Source organism: Electrophorus electricus, chromosome 5, assembly GCF_041902795.1.
Source record: "Electrophorus electricus isolate QZ-2024a chromosome 5, ASM4190279v1, whole genome shotgun sequence".
Taxonomy (NCBI): domain Eukaryota; kingdom Metazoa; phylum Chordata; class Actinopteri; order Gymnotiformes; family Gymnotidae; genus Electrophorus; species Electrophorus electricus.
The window spans coordinates 25,306,245-25,331,767 of NC_137501.1; the positions used below are offsets into that span (position 1 = coordinate 25,306,245).

The following is a 25,523-nucleotide window of genomic DNA, read 5'->3' on the forward strand; positions in this document are numbered from 1 at the left end:
AGTCTTTGTTCAAGGTTAAATGTTGCTAATGATGTACTGCCATCTTGCAAGACAATATCAGATAGACAGGTTTCAACTTTTCAAATCTCATCTTCCTGTATTTTGATGCTAAAACAGATAGAAACCAAAAAATGGGAGGACCCACAGGGGTGATAGATGAAAGTCAAAAGTAGATAAATATGTATTGATGAGTGATTATAGCAGGGTATAGCAGTTATAGCAGGACCAATGCCCAGGAAGCTTGCATTACCACATTTACCCTTTTATGTTTCAGTTCTCATTTCATCAGTGATAGTTTGGTGAAATAGGGTGGGATGGTCTTCTCTTCTGTTATTTCATAACATATCACTGTCCCAGAAAAAACACTGTGAACTGTTCATGACAGAGGTAAGACTAAATCATATGTACATTATTACTATTTTAGTGATCATTTCAGTCTTTAAGGTTAAATGTTGCTAATGATATTGTGACGCCAGTGTAGCATGTAACGTGTAGTGATAAGTGTGTATATGCTCTGACTTTTGGGTGAAAAGAGATTAGTAGCTGTGATCCCAAACAACTCCATTATGTATACTGGTGGTAAAAGTCACCTGAATTGGCAAACACAAGCAACAATTCTCAAAGTGTAACTCTGGTTTACTGTAAAACAGAAAAATGATCCATCAGTGATGGAACAGAATTAAATACCAGCATGCAAGTACAACAGGCACAGTCTCAAGGTAATAAGGCACATGGCAGGGAAATGCAATAATCAAGGCAAAGCTGCAATGCTAATCAATCAACTGGTATATTACCTAGACCTACAAAAAAAAAAAAATGCAATAAACAATTTGTTCTGACAGTAAATGCAATGTGCATCAGTAATTAGAGAAGGGAGAGTGCCTGTCACTGGATTCTAACTGAGATTAATGTTAGACACTAATAATAATGATCTTACATTGAACCTAAGAAGGATTATTAATTCTAAAATGTAGACTTTAATAATTTTATATGTAATAATGGTTTTTCCTTGTTTCCAGTGTCTACTGATCTATTTTTTATTACAATAACAGCTGCATGTTGTTGCACATACTAGAGCTTTTGCCTTTATTTGTAACTTGTTTTCCAAGCTTTTTTCAGCCTGTTTGTTTTTGTTTATTTTTACAGGATTGTGCTTATTCAGTGACTGACTAAAACTATGGCGTATGTCCTGTTTGCCAAAATTCCATTTTATTTTAAAGAATCTGATATTGATCAAGAACGTTTGGCTGGCAAGAAAAGGCTGTCCATCCTCCTCATCATTGGTGCCTGCGCAAGTGTGGCAGCTCTAATTTGGTTTGGCCATATTCTGTGGCGGCATCGTATGAACGGATTCCGAATCTCAGCCCTCATGATTATGTTGCTCCTTAGTGACCTGTTGGAGCTGCTTCTGGATCCATACATAGTGTCAAAACTACTCCAGGGTGAAAACTGCTGGTTAACAAGTATGACATGTCGGACATTTACTTCTTTGTGGTCAGGGGCAAGAAACTTCGGTCTTCACCTAAATGCAGTGGTAGTGCTGGAGAGTGTTCTCTCAATAAGACATCAATTCTGCTCTGCTCATGTTTTCTTTCCTTCATGCTCCATTATAGTCTCAGTCGTTGTGTTCATTTGTATCTTCTTATGTGAATTTTTTGGCTTGCCTTTTCTTTATATCTCGAGTCTACCACTGTTGTTAGCTATGATAGCCATGACATGGATAGTCACTTGTAGAACACCACCCCTCACAGAGGAAACCTCTCACAGTACCAGGAAGCCACCTTATGTGTTGTTGGTTTTTTTAATGTTCATAGTTGTCCCATATATGGTATATATTGTCCTGTGTTTATTTCTGTGGAATTCCTGGGAACTTCGGGTGACTGGTAACTGTCTGATGAGTTTAAGGATTATCTTAGACACTTTCCTTTGCATACTGGTCTACAGGGAGAATCTCAGTCAGACAACACAAACACCCACAGAGAACAACCCAGCTACAGAGATGACACCATCACAGAATTCCGACAAAACACACAGCTCAGCAATCTGAGGTGACCAGTTAGGGTTCCTCACTGTTCACAGCAGAATCTTTTGTACTCGGATGTGTACGCTGTCTTCTGTTTTGTCGTATTCAGAGAGCATTTCATAACCCACCATAGCAAATTCTTGAGAAAATGTATCAAAATCACCTCTCTGTCTAAATATATCATTTTTGTTTTTTTGGGGTTTTTGGGGGTTTTGGGTTGTTTTTTATTTTTTCTGGTTGCGTTGTTAATATTGTTTGCTTAGTGATAAAATGGAAACCAACCTTACAATGTTAAGATGGTTCATTGGCTATTACTTTATATTTATTTAAATATGTCTTTGTTTCTCTTTTTCCTTATTTAAATATGTGTAATAATCAAAATGATCAGTGAAGTGTTTTTAGCAGTCTTTTCATATGGGACTATAGTTATTTACAGAGTGAGGGTCTATTAACCACTTCTCATGCAATTAGGAAATGAGGAAACACAGTCAGCACAACTCACAGATAGAATAAAATATAAAAGTGAATAAAATATATAATTCTTAGAGAATAAAATATGTGAAACAAATGATATTTTGCATTAAAACATCAATGTTAATGTGAGGCAGCAAATGTGTAGTAATGAAATTACAGATATTCTCACTACAGTGAGACAAACCAATTGTTCTAAAAGAATGTGTTTGCTCTGTGCCCTCACTCTATTGCCTCAAAATGTAGTATGAAAATATACACATGCATATACAGACACCACACTTACTAACTCCTCTAATTTATATTATGTTGGGCACATTTAGCATTTTAGTGTCATAACTATTTGGAACCTTACAATTCTCATTTCAGATAATAGCACATGCAGGCATGTCAATGCAAAGCAAAGTCAAAGCAAAGTGACTAGATGCTAGAGCACCCAAAAGATGGGAGAGATTTGAGGGAAGGAAGAAGAATATATGTGGTCTGTAATACCAGTGGAGGAACATTACATTCAGTGGCAGGAAGTGGTGCCAGGACAGCAGAATCTGGCGCACCATTTACACCTGGTATTATCGTGCCTCTTGGGTGATCAGATTACTCACCATTGAAGTTTGTGCTAGGGTAAGGGTTACACCACTTCCACTGGGAGGAATGTTGCCCTTATCCATTATCCATTATATAGAGCTTTTTTTATCAGATATTGTCACAAAGTAGCTTTACAAATGTCAGAGTCCACCCAGTGAACAAGACAAGGGTGACAGTGCAAGGACAAGCTCCCTAGAGCATGAGGAAGAAACCTTGAGAGGAAGCAAGACTCCAAAGAAGGGGAGCTCATCCTCCTCTGGCTGAGAAAGGACACTACAATAGCAACAATATAAACAATAAGAAGCAGAATAAGTAGTGAGAGAGAGAAGAAGAAAAAAAACATAAATTAAATAAAGAATATAAATAAAGAAATAAGCAATCAATGTCTAGTCCGGTTTTCTAGAAGTCCTAGTCTGGTCTCGACGTCTTGCGCATGTCCGAAATCCATCCCTCGTGAGGATGTTCATCAAGGACAACAGAGATGCAGCATTAGTTGGCTGGGGTGGAGGTGTGGTGAGCTACAGCAGGGGGACATCAGGGGGACATCAGGAGTGGTGGAAGGAGCCATGGCAACTGAGATGGGTTGAAGTGACAGCATCACAGCATCCCAGTTTACCATAACTCTCATTGCCCATGGATTCCCAGATCTGTACCTCTACCTAAGATGAGAAGTAGTTAATAAAATGCCTGAGTGTACAGATAGGTTTTCAGCCTTTCCTTAAATATTGAGACTGTGTCTGAGTCTCGAACATTTACAAGAAGGTTATTCCATAGTGTTTTCCATATTCAACAACATTATTAACACCGCTGCATCACAGGCTCTCTGTCAGTGAGATCAAAGAGGATTATGTGGTGTGCAAAAATCTTGCTGCTCTTGCACCAGTAGAGCACTCCACTAATGGTGTCAATTCATTTCTCTAATTTACAATGTTAATGTTAGCTAATGCTATAAATAATATTAGTTAAGGGAATCTTAAAGTAAAGCAGTACTATCCTGTCATAGCTTCATGGGGTTAGAACAGGGCTACAAATGAGAAGTTTTGAAATTTTGGACAGTATTTACCCATAGCTGGAAGATTTCCATCACCACTTTCATTACTACATTTCTAGTGTTTCAATCTCTTAAGAAATAACTTCTCAGAGAGAACATTTCATTCCATTGCAAAAAACCTTGCTAACAACTGATTACAGAGGTAAGAGCAAATCATATCTAGCATGTATATATTTCATATAGAGATTGTCTGATATAGAAATGTTTTTAATCTGTAAAACAAATTTGTATTTTTTAGTTTGTATACAAGTTATTTAAATGTATAGAAGCACTTATATCCAGTGTCCATGTAGATTCCTTCTACATAGACATTTTCAGCTGTTAAATGTCTATGTAGAAGGAATGGTTAAATGTTTTATATGTTTATGATATACTACACACTAACAAGGCACTATCAGAAAGTTCATCTGCTACATTTATGAAAGGTTGTTTGCTTTCCTAAATCTGGGCCCCAACAGCATTTTATATATTTTATGACCTTTCCACATAAAAATGAATAAAATTACAAAGATGTTTGAGGGCAGCTTTACTGAGGGGTGGTGGTGGTGATGGTGGTGGATGGTCAATATGAGTAAACAGTAACAAAACTGGTAGAGATGACTATATGGTTTCATTTGGGTGGACTATGATTATAGTCTTCATCCCAGCTCACAGTTCTTATCTAGGTCTACTGACATTCCTTTTTGGATAACATTAATACTACTGAATATTCACCAACATATTATAGCAAAAACAGCACTCAATGTTATGACTCTTGTACCATAAATTATGATAGATTTATTCAAAACATTTTTTCTCATTTTTATTTGCATTCAGTTGGGCGTTTGTAGTGGAATAGCAGCTCTCATTTTTGCAGTCCATGGATCGCTTCTGTGAGTAGTCTAACACTGCCACACCTTTGTAATGTTTAAAAGATTATTGCTACAATAAAGGTCTTTAATCTGTAATTTTCATCACAGGACAAAGAACAACTCATTCAACTGAAGAATACCATGGCACATGTCCTTTTCTCAAACCTTCCTGCTTATTATAGATTTTCTGGACCTGATATTGATCAAGCACGCGTGGCTGGCAAGAAAACATTATCCATTGTCTTCATTACTGGTTCATGTGCAAGTGTGATAGCGCTACTATGGGCTGGCCATGTTCTGTGGCGTCATCTTAAGAGTGGAGGCCAAATCTCAGCTCTTATCATCATGCTCCTCCTGAATGACCTGTTGGAGCTCCTCCTGAATATATATGTTGTGACAAAACTGCTCCAGGATGAAAACTGCTGGTACAAAAGCATGACATGCAAAATATTGTCTTCTTCATGGTCAGGGTCAAGAATCTTTGGTCTTCATCTCCATCCGGTGGTGGCACTGGAGAGTGTTCTCTATTTGAGACATCCACCCTGTTCAACTCATGTTTTTTTTCCATCTTGCTCCATCACAGTTTCAATCATTGCATTCTTTTGTTTTGTCCTCTGTGAGGTTTTCAGCTTAACTGCTATTTTTGTCTTGAGTCTATCACTTTTGATTGCAATAACAGCCACAACGGGGATAATCACATGCAGAATGCCAGCCCACACTGACGACATCCCCTACAGGACCAAAAAACCACATCCTGTAGTTTTGGCTTTGGTAGTGTTCACAGTAGTTACGTATATTTCATTTGTGCTCGTAATTATTTTTTGGTGGGAATACTGGGAAATGTGGGTAATCACTATTGCTGTGATAAGCCTGACAAAGATTTCAGACCCTCTCCTTTGTGGAATGGTTTACTGGACTCAGAGATCATAAACACACACACAACACAACACAGCTATAGAGCTGAGGACATCACAAAATTCAGACAACCCATACACATAGAGAGTCCAGCAAAAGGAGGTGACTAGTTTGGATTTCCTCACTGCCCTGATCAGAACCTTCTAGATTTTGATTGTACATTTTTTTCCTATGTTTTATGTTCATTGGACAAGAGGTTAGAAAATAATACAGAACCCTTTACAGCAAATTCAATTTGAATGTTTTTTAAAACCAATGTATATGCTGCCTGTGATGCCTTTCCCTATGCCTTTCCTGTCTTGAGATAAAATTAACAGCCATGTCACAATGTTCAGATACAGTTTCTGCTTTCTTTTGCTTTGCTTGGAACATATGGAACATAATAAAAATGGTTGATTGAATTATCACTTTGTCTCATAACAGATTTTCTCAACCCCAGCAGTCAACTAAATGTGAAAAACACAAATAACAGGTGTCACGGTTGGTCCCTCCTATCGTCCATGTTTCATGATTTCTATGTCATGTTTCTTTCTTCATTTCAATTCCAGTCCATGTTTTGGTTTTCACCATTCCTGATTTGCACCTGTGCCTTGTTTAGTGTTCATTCGTTCATGTATTTAGACCCTGTCTGGTTCTCTGTGTTTTTGCTGTTCATTGAATGAATGTCTGTATGTTTGGATGTTTTTGAAAGCCTGTATCTGTATGCCTGTATGCCTGTAAGTTTATACTCCATGCCTCCTAGTCTGTATGGGTATCCTGTGTTTATTAGCCTGTTATAGCCTGCTTCCCTTGTATTGCCTTCATGTGCTTTTGTTTGCTTGTTTGTTATCATGTATCCTAGTACTCTCCATATTGGCCCAATGACCCGGGACCGTTATAACGACTCTGAATCTGGATTTGCCCGTAACACAGTCTCAATATTTAAGGCTAGGCTGAAAACCTTAAAATATTTCTTAAGAGATTGAAACACTAGAAATGTAGTAATGAAATAGGTGATGGAAATTTCAAAACCACTGAGTTGTAGCCATGTTGTAACCGCATGAAGCTATGACAGGATAGTACTGCTTTACTTTAGGATTCCCTTAACTAACATTATTATGGAATTAGCTACCATTAACATCGTAAATTAGATAAATGAATTGACACCATTAGTGGAGTGATGTACTGGTGCAAGAGCAGCAAGGTTTTTGCACACCACATAATCCTCTTTGATCTCACTGACAGAGAGCCTGTGATGCAGCGGTGTTAATAATGTTGTTGAATATGGAAAACACTATGGAATAACCTTCTTGTAAATGTTCGAGACTCAGACACAGTCTCAATATTTAAGGAAAGGCTGAAAACCTATCTGTACACTCAGGCATTTTATTAACTACTTCCCATTTTAGGTAGAGGTGTAGATCTGTGAATCCATGTGCATTGAGAGTTATGGTAAACTGGGATGTTGTGATGCTGTCACTTCACCTCTCTTTTGTCACTCAAGTTTGTTGACTGAGAGAGTGCTGAAGAACCAGGGTGTCCTCATGCCTGTGTTTCCTTCTAGAGCTAGCCTTTTAGCTGTGCTGCCATAGTTAGATCTGCTGGTATCCATCATTGCACATTACAGTTCCCTAATTTACACACCCTCATACCTGGACATGCCTAATAATCCAGTCCCTCTTTCTACTGAGGTACACCTACCCCTGATGTCACGATGTTACTGAGCCTCAACCCATCTCAGCTGCCATGACTACTCCCACCATCCCCTGATGTCCCCTCCTGTAGCTGACCACACCTTCACCCTAGCCAACTACTTCTCCATTGCCCTTAATGGACATTCTCTTGTGGGATGGGTCTCGGACACATGCACACTATTGGGACAAGACTAGGACCTCTAGAAAGTTGGACTAGACATTAATTTCTAATTGTTTCATTTTTTATTTATTTTTCTCTTAAAATGATTATTGTGGTGAACATTGTCGGCCAGTGGAGGATGCCCCCACCCCCACCCCCCCATGGTGGATCCCATGCATTCCTGTATTCCTATATCTCTAAATTCTTTGCCACCAATCGTGAAAAGAGGTTATTGAATATACGTGGCATAGGCAGGCCTCCAAGATATAACTGACAAATTTTAACCTCACAGCAGTTGAGTTGAGCAGCCTGGCAGTCTAGTATGCTCTGGTCTGAGGTGCGAACTGCAAGACTGACTGAAATAAAGGCCAGCGGAGACAAAGATTTTTTTCGTTTCTTAAACTAGTCAATAACCTCTCACTAAGCAGCTAGAAATACTCAAATCCATGTTGTCTTAGTTTACCATATTTTAATTTTGATATCGTTGTTCTTTTGTTATTATCTTGCTAATTTAATTCATTAGTGTGACCACGACTCCAAGGACAGCGAACTCTTAAGAGTCACCGAACAATTTCACAGCAAGGTCACTAAACTCACTGCCATTCATGCAGTTGGACAAAAAACTGATCTTCTGGCACACTGACCTGACACCCGAAGTTAAATTGACTCTCCCGCACTCTCTCCACACTGTCTGGATGAGCCAATGAAACACATGCATGCATCTCCAGACAGTTTGACAGGGTCGAGCGCCAGCGAGTCATGATAGCCGACATTTCCTTTATATGTTATCAGTTGGTTTCAATATTAGCTTTAATGTTTGTTAATTAAATTAGATGAGTTAACTATTTCCCTTCACCTGTGACACAGCCTCATAACTCCTAATTAGTTCCCCACTTCACTGTTGCAACGGCTTTCTCTCCTGATCCTCTTATTAGACTGTAGGCATACTTTTACTACCAATTTGTTGATTAATAAGTTTCCTTTGTTGGTCTTGATTGATAAGTAGATTACCCGTTTGATAAATCCCATAAGTTACGTAAACCAATCTATTTACTTTGTTTCTCTATTTATTTACATTAATTTAGCTAGCTACATGTATCCACCACATTTTTGTGTTAAATTTTGCTTGTTTACATTGTTAGGCTTGCGATTATGATTCTAGTGAACTGGCCACTCCTGGTCATTCATGAATCTCAGTCAATAATTGTTGTGCTTGTTTTTCTGATCTCTGCTTATTCCATAAACATACCTTGGTTATTACGTTTGTGAGCCCAGAGTGGTATTATAATGCTTCGTAAACGATAAATAATCATATATGGAATTGGTGACTCATGAGTTGAGACTGAATTATTAGTCATTAATAAATTAATTAAAATTAGTACATTTTCCCTGTTAATCCCTGTGCCCCAATTATATTTACCAACTGTAACTGACCAACTGTAACTTTTACTGTACACTTTGAGTAAAACTGAGTGTGATTAAGAATACACTAATAAAACATACAAAAGTAAATGGATACACTGAAAGTAGATATCATTAAAGTGTAAAACAGAATAGTTGAAAAATAAATATGAAAGTTATTGGTTATGCCTACTTATTTCATTCAGTTGTTACTGCAATATACTCTGAATTAACTCCTGCTTCATCCACAAGGAAGTCCTGCTAGCTATTTTGCAAGATAGTTATGTATGAATCACATGTTACTAAGATATTGAAGAAAGGCTAGAGAAAATCTAATTCTTACTTTGGAAACAAGGTATGTTCAATCCTGCTGTATAGGATGTACAATAGTGCCCCACCTTGAAATATTTATGCCCTTTGTCCTCATGAAAGCTCTATGAATAAGAGAGCAATAATTACAGATAATGCATGAAGAATGTACACTTAATCCTACTTCACTTTACAGATGTGTACCTGGGGCAAAATCCGAGTATTTTGAAAATATCGTATATGGACCGATCTTGCTCCACAATACATCTTTTGACCTTTTCGCCCTATTTCAGTTATTACTAGGAAAACGTGTTGCCTCAGAGTAAGACATCCATTTCTGGGACAAACTGAAATATCTGGGACAAACTTCACCAAATCAGTTATAGGTTATATTAGATACGGGCAAGTTAGGTGGCCCTGGAAATGTTATTTGAACTTCAGGGGCTTCCAGATGTGTTTTGGATTGTTGAATGTAGTTTGGAGTGGAAGTAGAAAACTGAAGTGAAGATGAGGTTTTTAAGGAAGCCAGGCTAATGGTTGTCACAGAATATGTTGAGGTCTGTTCTGAGGTCAGCATTCTGATGTGATGTGGAGGAGTGTCTAGTCAATGGTGGAGTCTGAACAGATTGGCCAGTTGGAACAGATGTCCTCTATTTTGGGGGATGCAAGGTTCTGGATAAGTAATCTCCTTAAAAGGTTTATTTTCGTTTTATTGCAGCTTTTCCCCTTTTAGACACAAAGTTGACATTTTTCCCACAATTGTGAGGAATATGAATGGAATCAACATGGTTGGAGTCATTTTTCCTTTCCTTCCTTTACTCTATTCTTGACATTTTTCAATAAAACCTAGTTTCACAAAATGATTTTCCTGTCATCTTTCCATTTTCTTCTTCAAACCTTTTTGTTGAGTATTTGTGTTGTATCTCCTAACAATGTCATGGGTTTCTGTTTGTTTCAGAAGTTGTCTTGTCGGTGACTCTGCACTTTTTGACAGCTGACCTAAACAGAACAACAAAACTCAAAAGTGACAACAGTACTCAAATGTGAAGCACCGGAGATGGTCACCTGTGGGACCTAATTAGAAGGGGAGATGAGGAACAGGTGCAGCTAATCATTCAATAAACTGATGAACGGATGAGTATTTTTGAGGTGCAATGATCAGGGCATGACAGCACCAAATTTGTAGAAAAAGTCTAATGCACTTATTCACCTCTTGTGTACTCTTGCTTTTTAGTGCCTGTTTCAGGTCCTCTTGTTGGTACTGGTGTTCATTTTCCTACCAAATCCATTTCCACTAGATTGAGAGGCTCTGCTATCTGAAATTTGAATCCTATATTTAGGATTTTAACAATTGTAATACTTACAACAATGTCAGTCATACTGGATGAATAAATACTATGAATACTCATTTCAGTAAGTTAGTGGTGGCAATGCAAAGGGAGTTTTTTGCCATTCATTCTAAAATGTTCATCTCTTATCTTGCGTAATCGCACTGTACAGCCCTCAGGATAGCTGCTGTGCATGATGAAGTTAACATTTTGCATTTCCCGTAGAGAACATCACAAGCTAAACTGATCAGTGGGCAGAAACAAGTGTGTTAAATTACATCAGGAAAGAAAGGCTAAGGTCCGACGCTCCAGCACTGGATATGTTTAAAAATGCTGGGCTGTACCATTTTTATATGGTTGCTTCTCCCTGTGTTGAATTTGTGTAGGCCTGCCCCAGTGGAAGAGAGGGACGGAGGCTGGAACAATTAAACTGATACACCCCATGGTCTGATCATGAAAAGCTTTTGCTCATCATGGGGCAGTGAAAGGTGAATGATAAGAGGTTGTTTTAGCTGGTTTTTAGATTTCACTAGGCGTCGCTGATTCTATGTTTCTATGGACTGAAGTGACGTTTCGAGATATTACTAGCTCCAGCAACTCAAGATGTTCTTGAATAGATGATCGAAAGCTCACAGCACACAGGCACAACAAAACTGGAACCGCTGATAAACAATAATTCTCTCCATTAGTCGCTAAAAAAAATAGTATTCGGTGCATAGGCCAAAATGCATCCACTGAACTTCAAATAATCCAAATGGAGTAAAATGCTATCTTAGGTTCTCAAGGAAACTGGACCAATGATGATGGATCCAAGGACTCAGTTCTCAATAATCTTTTCAACTGCCGATAATCCACACATAGGCAAATAGCGCCATCCCTCTTCCAAACAACCACAGTGGGAGAGGAATGGGGACTGTGACTCATCCATACAAAAGCTGCATCTAACAGCTCCTAAATATAAACTTTCACCAACTCAAACTGGGAAGGGGGGAGGGGCAATGTTATTGCCGTACTAGTGCATAATCTAAAACTATAGTACCCAAGTAAATTAGTACAAGCCATGTTTCCCTGCCCCTGGCTAAATGCCTCATTATATTTCACCAGGAAAGATTTGACCTCCTGTTCTTGAGTCGAAAATTCAGCCATGTCATAACTAAATCTTGGATGACTTAATTCATTAGCTCAACTGTCTGCACTTAAAACTCTGGACCGTTACTTTCATCTGCCTCTACTAAGATGACAGAAAGTTTAACTTGAACCATTTGAAGGTCTCCTAGTGCTGTTTAGATTTTAACCATATATCTTAAGACCCCTATGTTAACAACTGGTCCCATACTATAACTCTCAAAATGGGGAAGAATACATTAGCCACAAGAATGCCTGATAGTAAAGAGAGTTTTTTTTAGACATTTCCCGCCTCAGGTCCAGAATAGGTTATGGTCATGCAGGTGCAGCTAGTTTCATCTTAAAGCAGCCGATGGGTTTGAAATACAGAGAAAATATAGAGACAGAGAAAAAGAAAAAAAAATACCCACAAGGTATATTTGCTAAAAACCTTATAATAAAATAGAATGCCATGTCCTCAATTGTTTTGCAGTTTCTAAGATTTTTTTTTAATCTTATCCTGATAAACTACAAAACCATCTATTTTCTGAAACTTACCTGTAGGCCTGGTGGTAATAGATTACTCGACGGATGGAAGAGTACTGGACACAAGCAGTTTGGCCCAAGCCACAAAATAATTCTTAACAAAGGCCACATTAAGCATGTCATTTAGAAATTTGATGAATGAAAAAAAAAAAAAAAAACATTTGTAAAAATTGCTGTTGTGAAAGTGCTGTTAAAGAACACATGGTTTTCTGCCTTCTAAATGCCTCTAGTATGACCCAGAGAGACTGTGGCAACATTATGTACCTGGTCTAAACTTTAAAATGTAACTGCAAAAGTAGTTTTAAATATATATGCATGTTCAATTTATACACCAATAAAAATAATATGCACATACAGATTCAATTTATACACTAATACAAATAGGCATGACATATGCATATTCTCCAGTTATCATGAATGAGTATGTGTAGCACTGAGAGACCATGTCAGTGCTGGCAGCTAACTGAATTTACAAGAGCAAAGAACACAGACAACCTGAACATATGTTTTCCATTTTCATTTTGTAAAAGCCACGAACGTTGAGGACAGCAACACTGACTGAGAAACTGAACCACGGCGTGTTTTTAGTGCTTGATGATGTTCCGATAATAGCAAGTTATCTGAAACTACATGGAATTTAAATTTGAAAACTGAGAAAAGTGGTCATCACACTGAGCACAACATACATCATACAGTCATGACCAAAAGTTCTGAGCCTAGCACAAATTTTGGTTTTCACAGCTTGCTGCTTCAGTTTTTATGGTGGCAATTTGGATTAACTCTAGATTGTGATGAGTGATCAGATGAATTGCAATTAATTGCAAAGTCATTCCTTGCCAAGAAAATTAACTTAATCACAAAAAATACTGCAATCCAGCCACTGCATTTCAGCCCTGCCACAAAATGACAAGGCAGCTGATATCATTGTCATGCTGATTAGAAGAGCAGACTGGTTGCTTTAGAAGGGTGGTGGTGCTTGAAGTTTTCTTCTGTCAACCATGGTTACCTCCAAGGGCATTGCTCCTTGAAAGATCAACCATTTATCAAATCATCAAGAACTTCAAAGAGAGATGTTCAATTGCAGTGAAGAAAGCTTTAAAGAAAGTCCAGCAATGCTAGGACCTTCTCCTAAAGAGGATGCAGCTATAGGATCAGGTCACCACCTGTGCAGGGCTTGCTCAGGAATGGCAGAAGGCAGGTGTGAGTGCATCTGCATGCCCAGTAAGGCGAAGGCGAAGGCTTTTGGAAGATGGCTTAGTCTCAAGAAGGGCAGCAAAGAAGCCACTTCTCTCCAAGAAAAACATCAAGGACAGACTCACATTCTGCAGAAAGTATCAGGATTAGACTGCAGAGGACTTGGGTAAAGTTATTGTCTCTGATGAAACCCCATTCAGACTGTTTGGGACATCTGTACAAATGATTGTCCAGAGAAGGAAAGGTGAGTACTACTATAAGTCTTGTGCCATGCCAACAGTGAGGGATCCTGAGACCGTTCACAAAGGAGTGGGTTTCACAAGGTTTTGCCTAAGAACACTGCCATGAATAAGGAATGATATCAAATTACCCTCCAAGAGCATTCTCCCAATGATCCAGCAGCAATTTGGGGATGAACAATGCTTTTTTCAGCACGTCAACAGGCAAAATCGATAACAGAAAAAGCAGCCTGGTGAACAAAACATTGAAATTTTTGGTCCATGGCCAGGAAACTCCCCAGATATCAATCCTATTGAGAACCTGTGGTCAATCCTCAAAAAGAGGGTGGTCAAACAAAAACACAGAAACTGTGATCAACTCCAAGCACTGATTAGGCAAGAATGGGTTGCCATCAGTCAACTGATATCCAGCATGTCAACACAAATTGCATAAGTCTTAAAAAAGAAAGATCAACACTGTAAATAAAGTCTTTGCTTAAACTGGATGTATGTCAATAAAATGTTTTTAAATCCTTATCTGGTATAGTAATGTACAATGACAAACATCTGACAAAATGATCAACCAAAAAAAAACAAAACAAAAAAAAAAAAAGAGCTGAGGAAGCAAACTTTGTGAAAACCAAAATGATGTCTCAACTTTTGGCCACAAATGTACATCTAACTTCTATGAACTTGGCCCACTTTAACCCTAAAGCCACTGAGCATGCTGTTGCCATCACTCTGCAAGGTGATGGCAGTACTAAGTAGACAATGTTCCATTTGCTGAGATCTGCACACATTTCTAGTTTTCCTGACACTGCCATGCTAATGCATTGCATGCAGTTCATTAAGAAGCACTTGCACATCTTTGTAGAGATCTTATATTTTACAGCAATGTCCTGTTAGGTTTCACAGATTTTAGAGGTGTAGTTACAATCTATAACAAGAGGTTACTCAACTTTTACCACGCTACATTACTGGCGCTATGGCCAGAAACCAACCAATCTTAACATGCAGCAGCCCCACCCCCAAAAAAAGAGACAAATAACCCAATTAAATAAAAACAAATACAGCACAAATATTAAGACTTTTTATTTCCTTTAATTTTTTTTTAAAAAAGAAATTTTTTATTTTTTTTTTTTAACAAGACTACCAATTCAGGACGAAGAGAATGGTAATAACAAAAGACAGTGTATGTTTACGTCACATCTATAAACTGTTTGTCCTTATGTCCACATGTGGTGTATACCCATGACCCTCCCTCTTCTCCCCCACCCAAACAAAAAGAGAGCAGAAAAAAAAATTAATCAAAACGAATCTATACACAAATCTATAGGTCAATCTGTTCAAGAGCTTTTGGGGGGGGGAAGGAAATACAGGGCAAAATGAGATGGACAATCTGAGAAGAGACACAGAAGGCTCTAATAAAGCACATGGCAGGAAAGGGAGGAGAGGGGAAAAAAAAAAAAAAAAACCCCACCAACACTGCTGTAGCTCTCTGTTGGTTAACAAAAATTCTGGATGAAATTTACAGGACACCCCTCTGCCATTAGCTCATACACGCACTTACACACACCCACAATGCCAAACAGGAATGAAAGTTGAGAAAGATGAGTCAAACATCTTTCTGCTCTCTAGTACATGAGCATTTCTTTATGACACTCAACCATTTAACACGAGGGGCAAAAGCCTTTATTTACAGTGTGTATGTGAGAATGACAGACAGACACACACACACACACACACACACACAGAGGGGGGGGGGGTTGAAGAAACCATTAATTGGCAGTGCAGGTGAGGGTGTGTATGCGCACACATGCATGTGTAACTTAATGCCGCCGCTTTTTCTTGCTGCTGGGGGGTGGAGCTGTTGATCTGCCCTTCCTCTTCCTGTTGTTAGTGGTGGTCTCATCATCCTCATAGTGACTCTCCCTGTCAGCTAAATGGACAGTATACAAGAAAAAGAGGCAAGTAATGCAATGCGCTTGGCTCTAGGTAACAGCTGCATTCCAACACCAGTTTAAAGCTGAAGGTGAAATGTCAGCCCACCTTTTCTGGCCTCTTCTTCCAGTTCATCCCAGTCTTTGCCACTTTCTTCTTCACTACCCAGAGATGCGCTGTAGTCTAACAGAGCGAAAGCGAAAAGTAAAAAGGCATGACTTATATAAGCAGGAAAGTATAAAGGAAAATGTACATATTACATTAAATGCAGCAAACATTCAGGGACATGAAAGCAGGACCATGGTTCATCTCAATTACCCGAGTCCTCAGTCTCTGAAGAGTAGTCTTCATCACTGTCCTCCTCTTCTTCCTCCTCTTCATCAGCTGAAGGGTTGAACGTCTCATCCTCCATTTCAGACTCAGAGTCTTCCTCACCACCGCTTCCCTATGACCACAACCCACATTACTTCAAACCAGGGTCACTGCACAGCAGGTCAGCCAGAAGCACCCGACTCCAGCCATCATGGACTTCGGAGCCACAGCCCATGTGATGTTTGCTTCCCTTTGCACAAAGCTAGCTTTGTGTAAATTTTCCAAAGGAAAAGGTTGCGTTTCTCACAATTTTAAGCCTTAGTGATTTTGTTTGCTTTTAAATGTATAAATCATTTGTTTAAATCAACAATAAATATTTAAGAAGTTTTTAGATAAATGCTGACCCCTGCTGGTCAAGAACATTACTGTTGAAAACAGAGTTAAATTCCATAATAACCACCAACAAAATATTTGGGGTGGTGGGCAAGAGGATGAGCAAATTCTGCCTGTTGGACAGAATGACTGAATTCCTAATTAAACAGTATGTTACAGTGGATTTGTTGGGAGGCTTTGACTGCCGTTATGTGCACTGTACTAAAACCAACACACTCTCACTCACAAAATTAAAACCCATTAACTGGTTACTGCACCTGCACCCTCTAGCATAATCATCTGGCATACACCAATCACCTGATGGCACCGAATATTTTTAAAATACACTTCATCCATTAACATAAAATCACTCAGGACCAATACAAGTACCTGCTTAGCGATTTTAGGCCATCTATGTGCAACCGTTCACCAGAAATCCCTTGCTGAACGCACAGCATTTTTGGTTATACAAAATTCAATTACCATCAAAGCATCTGTTTGATGTTTAAAAAGTATACAGAACGCTAGTAGTTTTGATTGCTCATGTCTTTGTACAAAAACATGCATTCCTTTCCTTAGTAACCTAAAATACAAAAGCCTTTATTTGCCATAAAATGCACGTAATTCACGTAGAAGTGTTCCTAAGAGAAGGTTCAATGGCTTTTAGCATGGACTAGCTGTGACGTTTGTATCACAAAATCACTAGATGTTTCCATTTACTGCTGGAAAAAAATCATAATCCTGCTATAAATTCTAAGTATAAATAAGAAAGCATAGATACAATTTCTTTATAGCATTTTCCCCAGCATAACCCAACAGCCTAGGCAATAGCCTTGCAAGGAAGCTAATATTGTCTTCAGGTTGAACATTATGTTTTAGCACCCCCCAAAAAAATCTTGCAAACTCAATGTATAGTGACTGATGACTGTGTGGGCGCGTGTGCATTTGGAGGTTTTTGGGCACTTTGGAGAGGCCAAGGACACAGTGGAAAATACTGCTAGCTCCTAAATAATTTCATATATGCCGAAAAGTGTTAGACAGGTTAATAAACAAGACCCTGGTGAATCAGGAAATGTACAGCATGACTGAAAATGAATCTCCAGCACCCAGATACATATTTGTAATCCTCCAAAATTAAAGGTGTTTTTTGTTGACATCTTCGATATTAGATGATCTCAAATGGTACCTAAATGATGGAAAAATAAGCCTGGATGTGAACGTATGTCTTGTCCCAAGTGTCTACTTCAATTTGAATCCTGAATGATCATTGTGCTGTGTACAATTTCAGATAACTACTATTAAAGTGAACAAGTACAATTCATTCAAAAATGATCTTAAAACTGGGAGGTACATTTCACATTTGTTATCCCATTCATTTCCATGTTTTTCTTAAACCAACAATCCACTGATAAGCAGCCTCCTCCACTCACCTCACTCTCAGGATCAAGGAAAGACCAGCCGCCCTGCTCGAAAAAGCCCTCAGGATCATCCACAATGGTTTTCATGATCTTGGTCCAGTTCAGGGACTGAACACCCTCTGTGTACTTGATGTCACATGAGCTGGAAAGATTGTGGACGCCACATCAGTGATCATACATCAGCTCCTTGCCTTTCTACAACTGAGCATTTACAAGTACTACAAGTTTCAGTCATTATTAACTTACTACTAAAAATCACCATAATGTTTAGTTTCAAAGGAGAGGCATACATGATTAAACCTGATGTAAAGCTTGAAACTAAAATACGAAGGACTGGGACATACTTGAGCCACTCTTTGATCGGGTCGAGCGAGTTGACGGGCACAGCATTGATCATCGTCACCTTCTTGTTGTAGTCTTTGTAGACGATGACAACATCAAAGTTCTTCAGATGGAACTGCACACGCTCAAAATGGACCAGCTCAACTTCGTCCAGTGTGACAACGAAAGGGGGCTGGAGTGGAGACACATGGGGAAGAGAGGATGAGAGTCGAGACAGGTGTGCTTACAGCAATGGCCACTAGTGTTTCGACTGCTCTGGCACTCACCCATTCAGTTACGTTGCAGAGTGCGCTAGACGTCGGCTGCAGTAGGCAGGTGCTCCTGTAGGGGGCGCCCTGGAACCTGTACACAGTCACAAATGGAACTTTCAAACTCAGCAGACGTTCTAAGCTTTGTAGTTCAATGCTCTTATGCCAGGAAACTACAGAAAATAAAGGCAAGGACAGCTGGACAGACAGAATGTTCGTTTTGCACTCTCTTGGCTAGTTTTTCCCCCTCACCCCAGGTCTCGGAATGGGACCTCGAACTCCAACTCCTCCTTGGTGAGGGTCTCCACCTTCTCAATGAAGTTCTTAAAGGCCGACTTGAGCTTGTGTCTCATCTCGCGTTCCATCTGCTCGGCGTAGAGGTCGTCACGGTCGTGCATGTGCTGGTGCTTGCCCAGGTCCGTCGTGATCTCGCCCACCTCCGTGTAGAACTGTACGTCCGTGTGCCGCTTCTTCCCAAACATGATTGCATTCTGGGAGCAAGCGGTAGAGATTCGAATGGAAAGCACACCGACTTCCTCGAAAGAAACTTCACAAGTAAAAGACGACTAGTTTGTTTGTTTTCCATCAATCAAAGTTTCAGTTAATCATGATATTCACTGAGCTGCACACATTTCAGACTTCATAAGGATATTTTTTACAGAACCAATCATTTTCATTTCAGGGAACTTTATGACCAGTTCATGAAGGATTCTGTTGCCAGATCCACAATTTTAAAGCCAAGCACTGGCCAGACTTGTCCACATGCAATGACAGCATGCACACCTTTAGGTGGAAGTGCAGCACAATGATCATCTCTCCGTCACAGGGCTGAAAAATGGCGTGCTTGATATTATTGTAGAGGATGTCCACTTTGTCACCGCGCACGGATGTGAACCGGAAACCTACAGAGAGGACATATATTACTGCTTGATAGTCAGAGGCTTGCCTGTGCGCTGACATGAAAAACTGACCCCGTCCCCTCCACAGTCCCTTTACTAGAAAAAGATGTGCTGACTCAGTATTTACTCCATGACTGATTGTAGCACAGTGGTGTGCCCAGCAGCAGCAGAACAGCAGCTGCAGCAAAAGATTTCTACAAATTAACTGGTTCAATAAAAATTAAAAAAAAACCAAACACAAAATCACCGTTGGTGTGTGCCTCCAGCGAGCCCTGCATCCTTTTCTGGGCGATGTTGGGCCGGATGTAAAGGTCCTTGAGCTTGGGGTTGCTGCGGTTCATGTTGATGACCAGCGAGTCCTGCTTGACGATGCCCTCCTTCTCCTTCTCCTCAGCCTCCCGCGTCTTGTAGCGCTTCTGCACCTCTTTGATGATGCGGAAGGCATTCTGCAGGTTGGTAGATGGTACCGACGGGTCGCCGGGGGACTTGAGGTTCGATGCGCGGTATGTACTACGAGCAGAGGCCACAGACATGCCAGACTCATGACGCGAGATGTTACGTATGAAGTAAAGAATACAAAAGGTGTATGCGTCATTTTCCCACAGCATGTTCTTGCTACCGCAGGCATCTCTTCATGCATGATTAATGAAGGGGTGGACACTCACATCTCTTTGACAAATGTGGCCTCAGGGTTGGGGAAGATGTTGCCTTCGTGCCTCCCCAGCGAGCTGCCTGGCACGAAGAAGTTTATTCTCAAGTAGGTGTAGTCTCCTTCAACTGACATGCTGATGTTCTACACACAAACAGCATTTTCTCAATCCGGGAACCAAGCACTGAACATTGCCACTTGTGAGTGATGACCACCCTTTTACAAAAGCATTGCATTCCTATATGCCACATCTGAGTGAAAGCAGCTCAACTATGGCTTATACTGATGGACATGGACCATATTTTTAAACAAGTCAACATCAGCTTAGATGCAACACCTTTCTCCTGCCAAATATATATATAGACAACACCCCCGCTCTCCCATTTGCACAATGTCCGAGCGAAGGGGCGGGTGTGTTACCTTAACCGTGGCGATGTGGAAGGGTGTGGCTATGCCGAACACTGGCATAATGACCGTCTCGTACTTCTTGTCAATGTAGAGCTTCATGTCCCGAATGTCCTTCTCACGGGGCATCTGAGACACGTTCTTGTAGGACACATTTGACTTCCTGGCCCTGCAAAGGAAAAGGGGAAGAAGAGTCAGCTTTTCAGCTGGGGGACACTGCTGTTGCACCAAGAAGCATTTGCTTAAACAATTAGGCATACATGTGCAGTAGTCTGTGTGTAATATTAAAAAACTAAAGACTCAAGTTTTATTGAATGTTACAGAAGTTGTGTATAACAAACCCCCCCCCAGATTTCATTTCAACTGAGCTACTAAAGTAAAATCACGCCTCATTACAAGGAGGAGCTCAATGCCTTCTTTTTACGTTTATCCCTTACTTTTGAATCTGTTGTTCACCCTTCTGTTCAGTCAGACGTCGCTTGGCTTCTTCGTTCATCTGATTGGCCAGTTCTCTCTGGTGGGCCCGCCTCTTCTCTTCAGCAGTCATCTCGTTCTGATGAATTGGATTAGAGCATTAGTTCATTAGGCAGTCACACCATAATTATTATACATCTGTACACAAGCTTGCATGTTAGGATAAACACCACATGCTGCATATCGTACCCTGGTCCTGTCAGCCAGAAGGGCAGCACGAGCTCCTTTACCCAAAAGCTCCTCTGCATTATCTTCCTCCTCATCTTCATCATCCTCATCATCATTCTAGAGAGAGTAAGAGATTCAGGAGTGCATTCATATACATCAGTGGTCCGAGTTAGCACACGCACACACAAGGTAGACAGATACCTTGAGGAAGATTCCAACATTCTTTATCTTCTTTTTCACTGGAGTTAGTATAATGGCAGGGTCCTCCTGTGACAGACACACAGAGTAATGATACATTATTTTAAGGATGTGTTATATGGTTGCACATATACCCAGCAGTTTGTTAAAATGTTAAATGCATGTGCACCTTCACCTCATTTATCAGAACTGAGTCTCCTATGAAGAGGGCATATTTCTTCTGTTCCTCCTTCTTTCCCTCACTGTTCACCAAGTCAGCAAATCCCAGACTCACACTTAACACCATGCCTACACACAAACAGCCCCCACCATACACAGTTAATAGCACACTACTTGCTCAATGAGAAATAAGATCCTTTTTCCAACACCAACATACTGCGCAGTCAAGCAAAGGAAAGCATCATGACTGTTACTTATACTCCCACAGATGAAGTCAACTGCTTTTAACCAGTCCATGTACTCCAAGATTGAAATAGGGGAGGGTGTTCTCACCTTTCTTCAGCTTGTACTGGTTTTTAGCATTCAGTACCAGGGAGCCCTCCCTAAACTCGATCCCCATGGCAAACCTGAAACATACACCACACTATATCTAAAACAGGCTTGTGTGTGCATGCACACATTCATTTATGTAAATAAATAAGTGTAAGAATGAACCTGCATTCTGTGCTGTGGGTGTTGAACCTACCCCAAGTTTTTCGTAAGTTTGCTAACCAGATCTGGTTTCTCCTTTTTGGCATATTCCATGACGGCATTGTACGCATCACAGATCTTCACGCCTATATGTTTACATATGAGTGGATCACTACAACAGCATGCCACATAGGCATAAGGAAACGCAATCCTTTCCCCGATATCTTCTAACTCTTGCACCGGTCAACCCCCCCCAAAGACCAGGCAGGCAAATAGACACATTTGCCCTCTGTACTTTTCACACCTCACTCTCACCATTCTCACCGTGTTTGAGCTCCTTGAGCAGTTCCTCCTCCACCTGCAGGAGGAAGTTGTAATTGTCCTGCATTTCCTGTGGTGGGTCCACCATGAGGGTGCGTACCAGATTGGAGCAGTACGACTTATAGCGGATGCCCATCGCACACGTTATGGCGCCGAAGTGCATGTGGTTCTTATCACTAAGTGTGAGCAAGAGGGAGACAAGAATGCAGTTCTATTAAAAGTGGGGTTCTATTAAAAGACCAAACCTTGTTCATTATATAATACATTGAAGACACCGCATTCTAAATACTTCAGTCACACTGTATACTTCCAGAAGGACTGTCAAGTGTCAAATGATTTTTTTTATTATTATTTTTTAATATAAATAAACCAGCCCATCAGACCCCTACACTATTAGCCAAAAGGGCCTGTCATCACACCCTCTCACCTGACCACACTAAATTTGAGGCTGTAGTTGCCACCGCTCTGGATGATTGGGGGGTAGCACATCTCCACAGTTGAGGGGTCAACACCACCCAAATACTTCCTGTCCTCAATCGCCTTCTCCACAGACTCTGCCAGCCGGCTGTGCTTCACTTTCTGTTAACACAAATACATATGTGCACACACACACACACACTGAGGAATGTAAGGCAATACCTATATGCTGCAATGTATGAGACGGGCAATTTCCCCACAGATATATAGTGATTCGGAAAGAAAGCAGGTATCTGATAGTGTGTTACCAACAGTCCTATTGGTCCCTTGTTAGGAATATGTCCATGTGTGTTCGTTCCTCACCTCGTCAGCATCCACTATCTCCATGACCCTCTCCTTGAAGAACTTTGTAAAGACGTCGCTGGTGATCGCAGCGGCCTTCTTCATCAGGGCCAGCTCACCGTCTTCTTTCACTGCCATCGTGTATGCCACCACTGCACTGATATCCACCTGACAGACGCACAGTGTGCAAAAATAACTTGCTGCCTATATCTCTTCCCATATTTTCACGACTAACCATCTAACCCACCACCGCCCCCCCCCGACAAATACAATCAATTCGCTCTCCCACCTTCTCCAGGCCCTCAGCTGTGATCATGTCATTCCAGCTCTTCATGTACTCTCCAGGGAATTTGTCCTTGATAAAGACGCCCACCGTCTTTCCCGCTTTACTGCCACGGATTGCTTCTATCATCTTCTCAAAGTTAGCCTTATTGCTCTCATTCTGAGAAAGAACCCCAAGTTCCAGAGAGAGGAAGAGAATGTTGCTGTTACTTTTACAAGTTTTATTTACGACACTTATTTTATGGCTAATAATGTAGAGTATCATGGACAGACAAGTTTCAGAATTAACCATGCTGCATGATAATGTAAATGTCAAATGTGCTAAAAATTGCCACATCAGGGAGTCCATGGAATCTTCAAATTTAGGGATTGAAATTTCTGACAGAATGAGAGAAGAGAGAAAGAATGTTAAAATGGTCCATTGGGTCTACTGGGTACTTCACCTTCTCTCTGACCAGGAGAGTAATGGGTGGGATTCCATTGGCATTCTCATTGCCCTTGGTAATGGCCACCTGTTTAAGGAACTCCACTTTCTTCTTGCTGGCCAAGAAAATGATCTTGGTCTCACAGAACACCATGATAGTGTCTGTCAACTCGTAACCAAACAGCCATGTCTGTATGTGCGACAGAGGATGTTTTATTGTAAAACCAGTTACATGAACACAAAAGTGACCTAGAATAACCTATAAAATCTTTGTGTAAATATGTAACTAGAATTGCAAACCCCATCACTTTACCTGAAGTGCAGTGGATTTCGCGTACACAATCTCTTCATCCACTCCAACAGACACCACGATGGCATCCACCTTACCAAACTCATCTTCGCCTTTCTGTGAAACAAAATGCACAAATTTAAAAATACACACGTATAGACATAAGACTCTCTTGCAGAATATTTTATATAGTTTTTATTGCGTCGCCATTATATTAAAAAGTAATGCCTCTTGTGTAGGTAGCGTTAGCAAATGTGAAGCTGAAAGCAATGTTTCATCAGTCTAAAGAACACTAACCATTAACCACCCATTACCACTTTAGAGTTTCTTGCATTGTGACATATTAAGGGGGACAGCATTAAACTTTATTTCAGACGAAACATCCAACAAACTAAACTTTGCAACTAAAGCGTTAGCTAACTCTTTAGCTAGCTAGCTAAACTTTTAGCCCATTAGCTGGCTAACTAGCTAGCTAGTTACAGAGCTCGTTAGCTAGTATATCTAAAAGCCCGATGTGTCACAATAAATCGACATTGTTAACTAGCTACAAAAACTATAGTCACGAAAAGCACTATGTAAACAAACTGTTTAAGAATTAAGTTAACGGTTTAATTAAAGAAAACCCTCCAGTGCCAACTCTGCAGGTGGCTAGGATAAATGGCTAAACACGCACTGCTAGCTAAAGTTAGCTAGTTAGCATTAGCCTGACAAATGAGCGAGCTAGCTACATTGGTAACGGTCTGGCTAAACTACTATAATAGCAAGCTATTGCTTTGATTTTTTTTTTTTTTTTTTTGACCGATTTATTTTTGTACACACGTTTTAGACATTACAAACGATCCACACACGGTTAGAGCTCGGAGTATGAGACGTAACAGTTAAATGTAAATCAACACCGAGACGATGATGGAGGCCTTCCTATTGATGCTCATGGCTCGTGCATGGCTCGCGCATCACCACAGGCAACAAACGGCACTACGCACGTCAAAACGCGGACAGATAACGGCTAACCAGTTGTAAACAGCAAGACTAGATTTACTAGTCTCGGCCAACAGCCGGCCTTACAACCTCCCAGACCTGATGTATTTACCTTCCAATTGCCATACAGTCGTTTAATTCGGCGGTAATATGCCTCTTTGTCCAAGTTTACCGCCATATCGACTCTTCAGCTCTTCCAAACTCCAGGTCCCGGCTTCAGTGAAGGCCGGAATGAGGACTCAAGCACGCACTTTCCACGCCTTGCAACCACTGTCGACGCTTGCAACGTTGGCTTACTCCAACCTAGGACTGCCTTCCTGTCCTTTGTAAACGCTGGCTAGTTTTCCCATCAACAAATTAAAAATATATTGGTATAATCCCCTACACCAAGTTCTTATTAAAATTGTTTGTTTTTATTAATTAAAACTATTGTTTTCTTAGATCGCTCGGGTTTTTATTCCCAACACTAATATTAAAATTGGTGCCTGTAGCTACATAATTACATAAATTCCGCCAAATGCGCGTGTATTTGTTTGCTGCACAGCTACGCATACAGGACCGTGATAATTACACGCCGTTTCACCC

At 40.3% G+C, this 25,523-nt stretch overlaps 1 protein-coding gene and 1 long non-coding RNA gene across 3 annotated transcripts; one reads left to right on the forward strand and one right to left on the reverse strand.

The window, feature by feature from the left end:
- The first annotated feature begins 299 nt into the window (after nucleotides 1-299).
- Nucleotides 300-9,226, forward strand: LOC113591501 (uncharacterized). Of its 2 annotated transcripts, none has more exons than XR_003412200.3 (4): nucleotides 300-387; nucleotides 1,147-4,272; nucleotides 4,947-5,002; nucleotides 5,090-9,226. It is a non-coding gene; the product is annotated as an uncharacterized LOC113591501 (long non-coding RNA). The 2 variants fall into 2 exon arrangements; XR_014123840.1 differs by lacking the exon at nucleotides 300-387 and adding an exon at nucleotides 402-719.
- Nucleotides 9,227-14,905: 5,679 nt separating this feature from the next.
- supt16h (SPT16 homolog, facilitates chromatin remodeling subunit) lies at nucleotides 14,906-25,523 on the reverse strand. The gene is made up of 24 exons (XM_027032000.3): nucleotides 25,051-25,523; nucleotides 23,985-24,077; nucleotides 23,691-23,861; nucleotides 23,255-23,407; nucleotides 22,987-23,133; nucleotides 22,634-22,785; nucleotides 22,210-22,382; nucleotides 21,941-22,031; nucleotides 21,748-21,821; nucleotides 21,431-21,543; nucleotides 21,259-21,324; nucleotides 21,079-21,174; nucleotides 20,853-20,968; nucleotides 20,431-20,584; nucleotides 20,027-20,154; nucleotides 19,609-19,871; nucleotides 19,246-19,364; nucleotides 18,715-18,953; nucleotides 18,481-18,556; nucleotides 18,217-18,386; nucleotides 17,885-18,014; nucleotides 16,089-16,215; nucleotides 15,879-15,953; nucleotides 14,906-15,768 (listed from the first exon to the last, which is right to left on the reverse strand). Exons 1-24 carry the CDS (start codon nucleotides 25,114-25,116, stop codon nucleotides 15,659-15,661), a joined length of 3,102 nt encoding a protein of 1,033 aa, XP_026887801.1. The 5' UTR covers nucleotides 25,117-25,523; the 3' UTR covers nucleotides 14,906-15,658.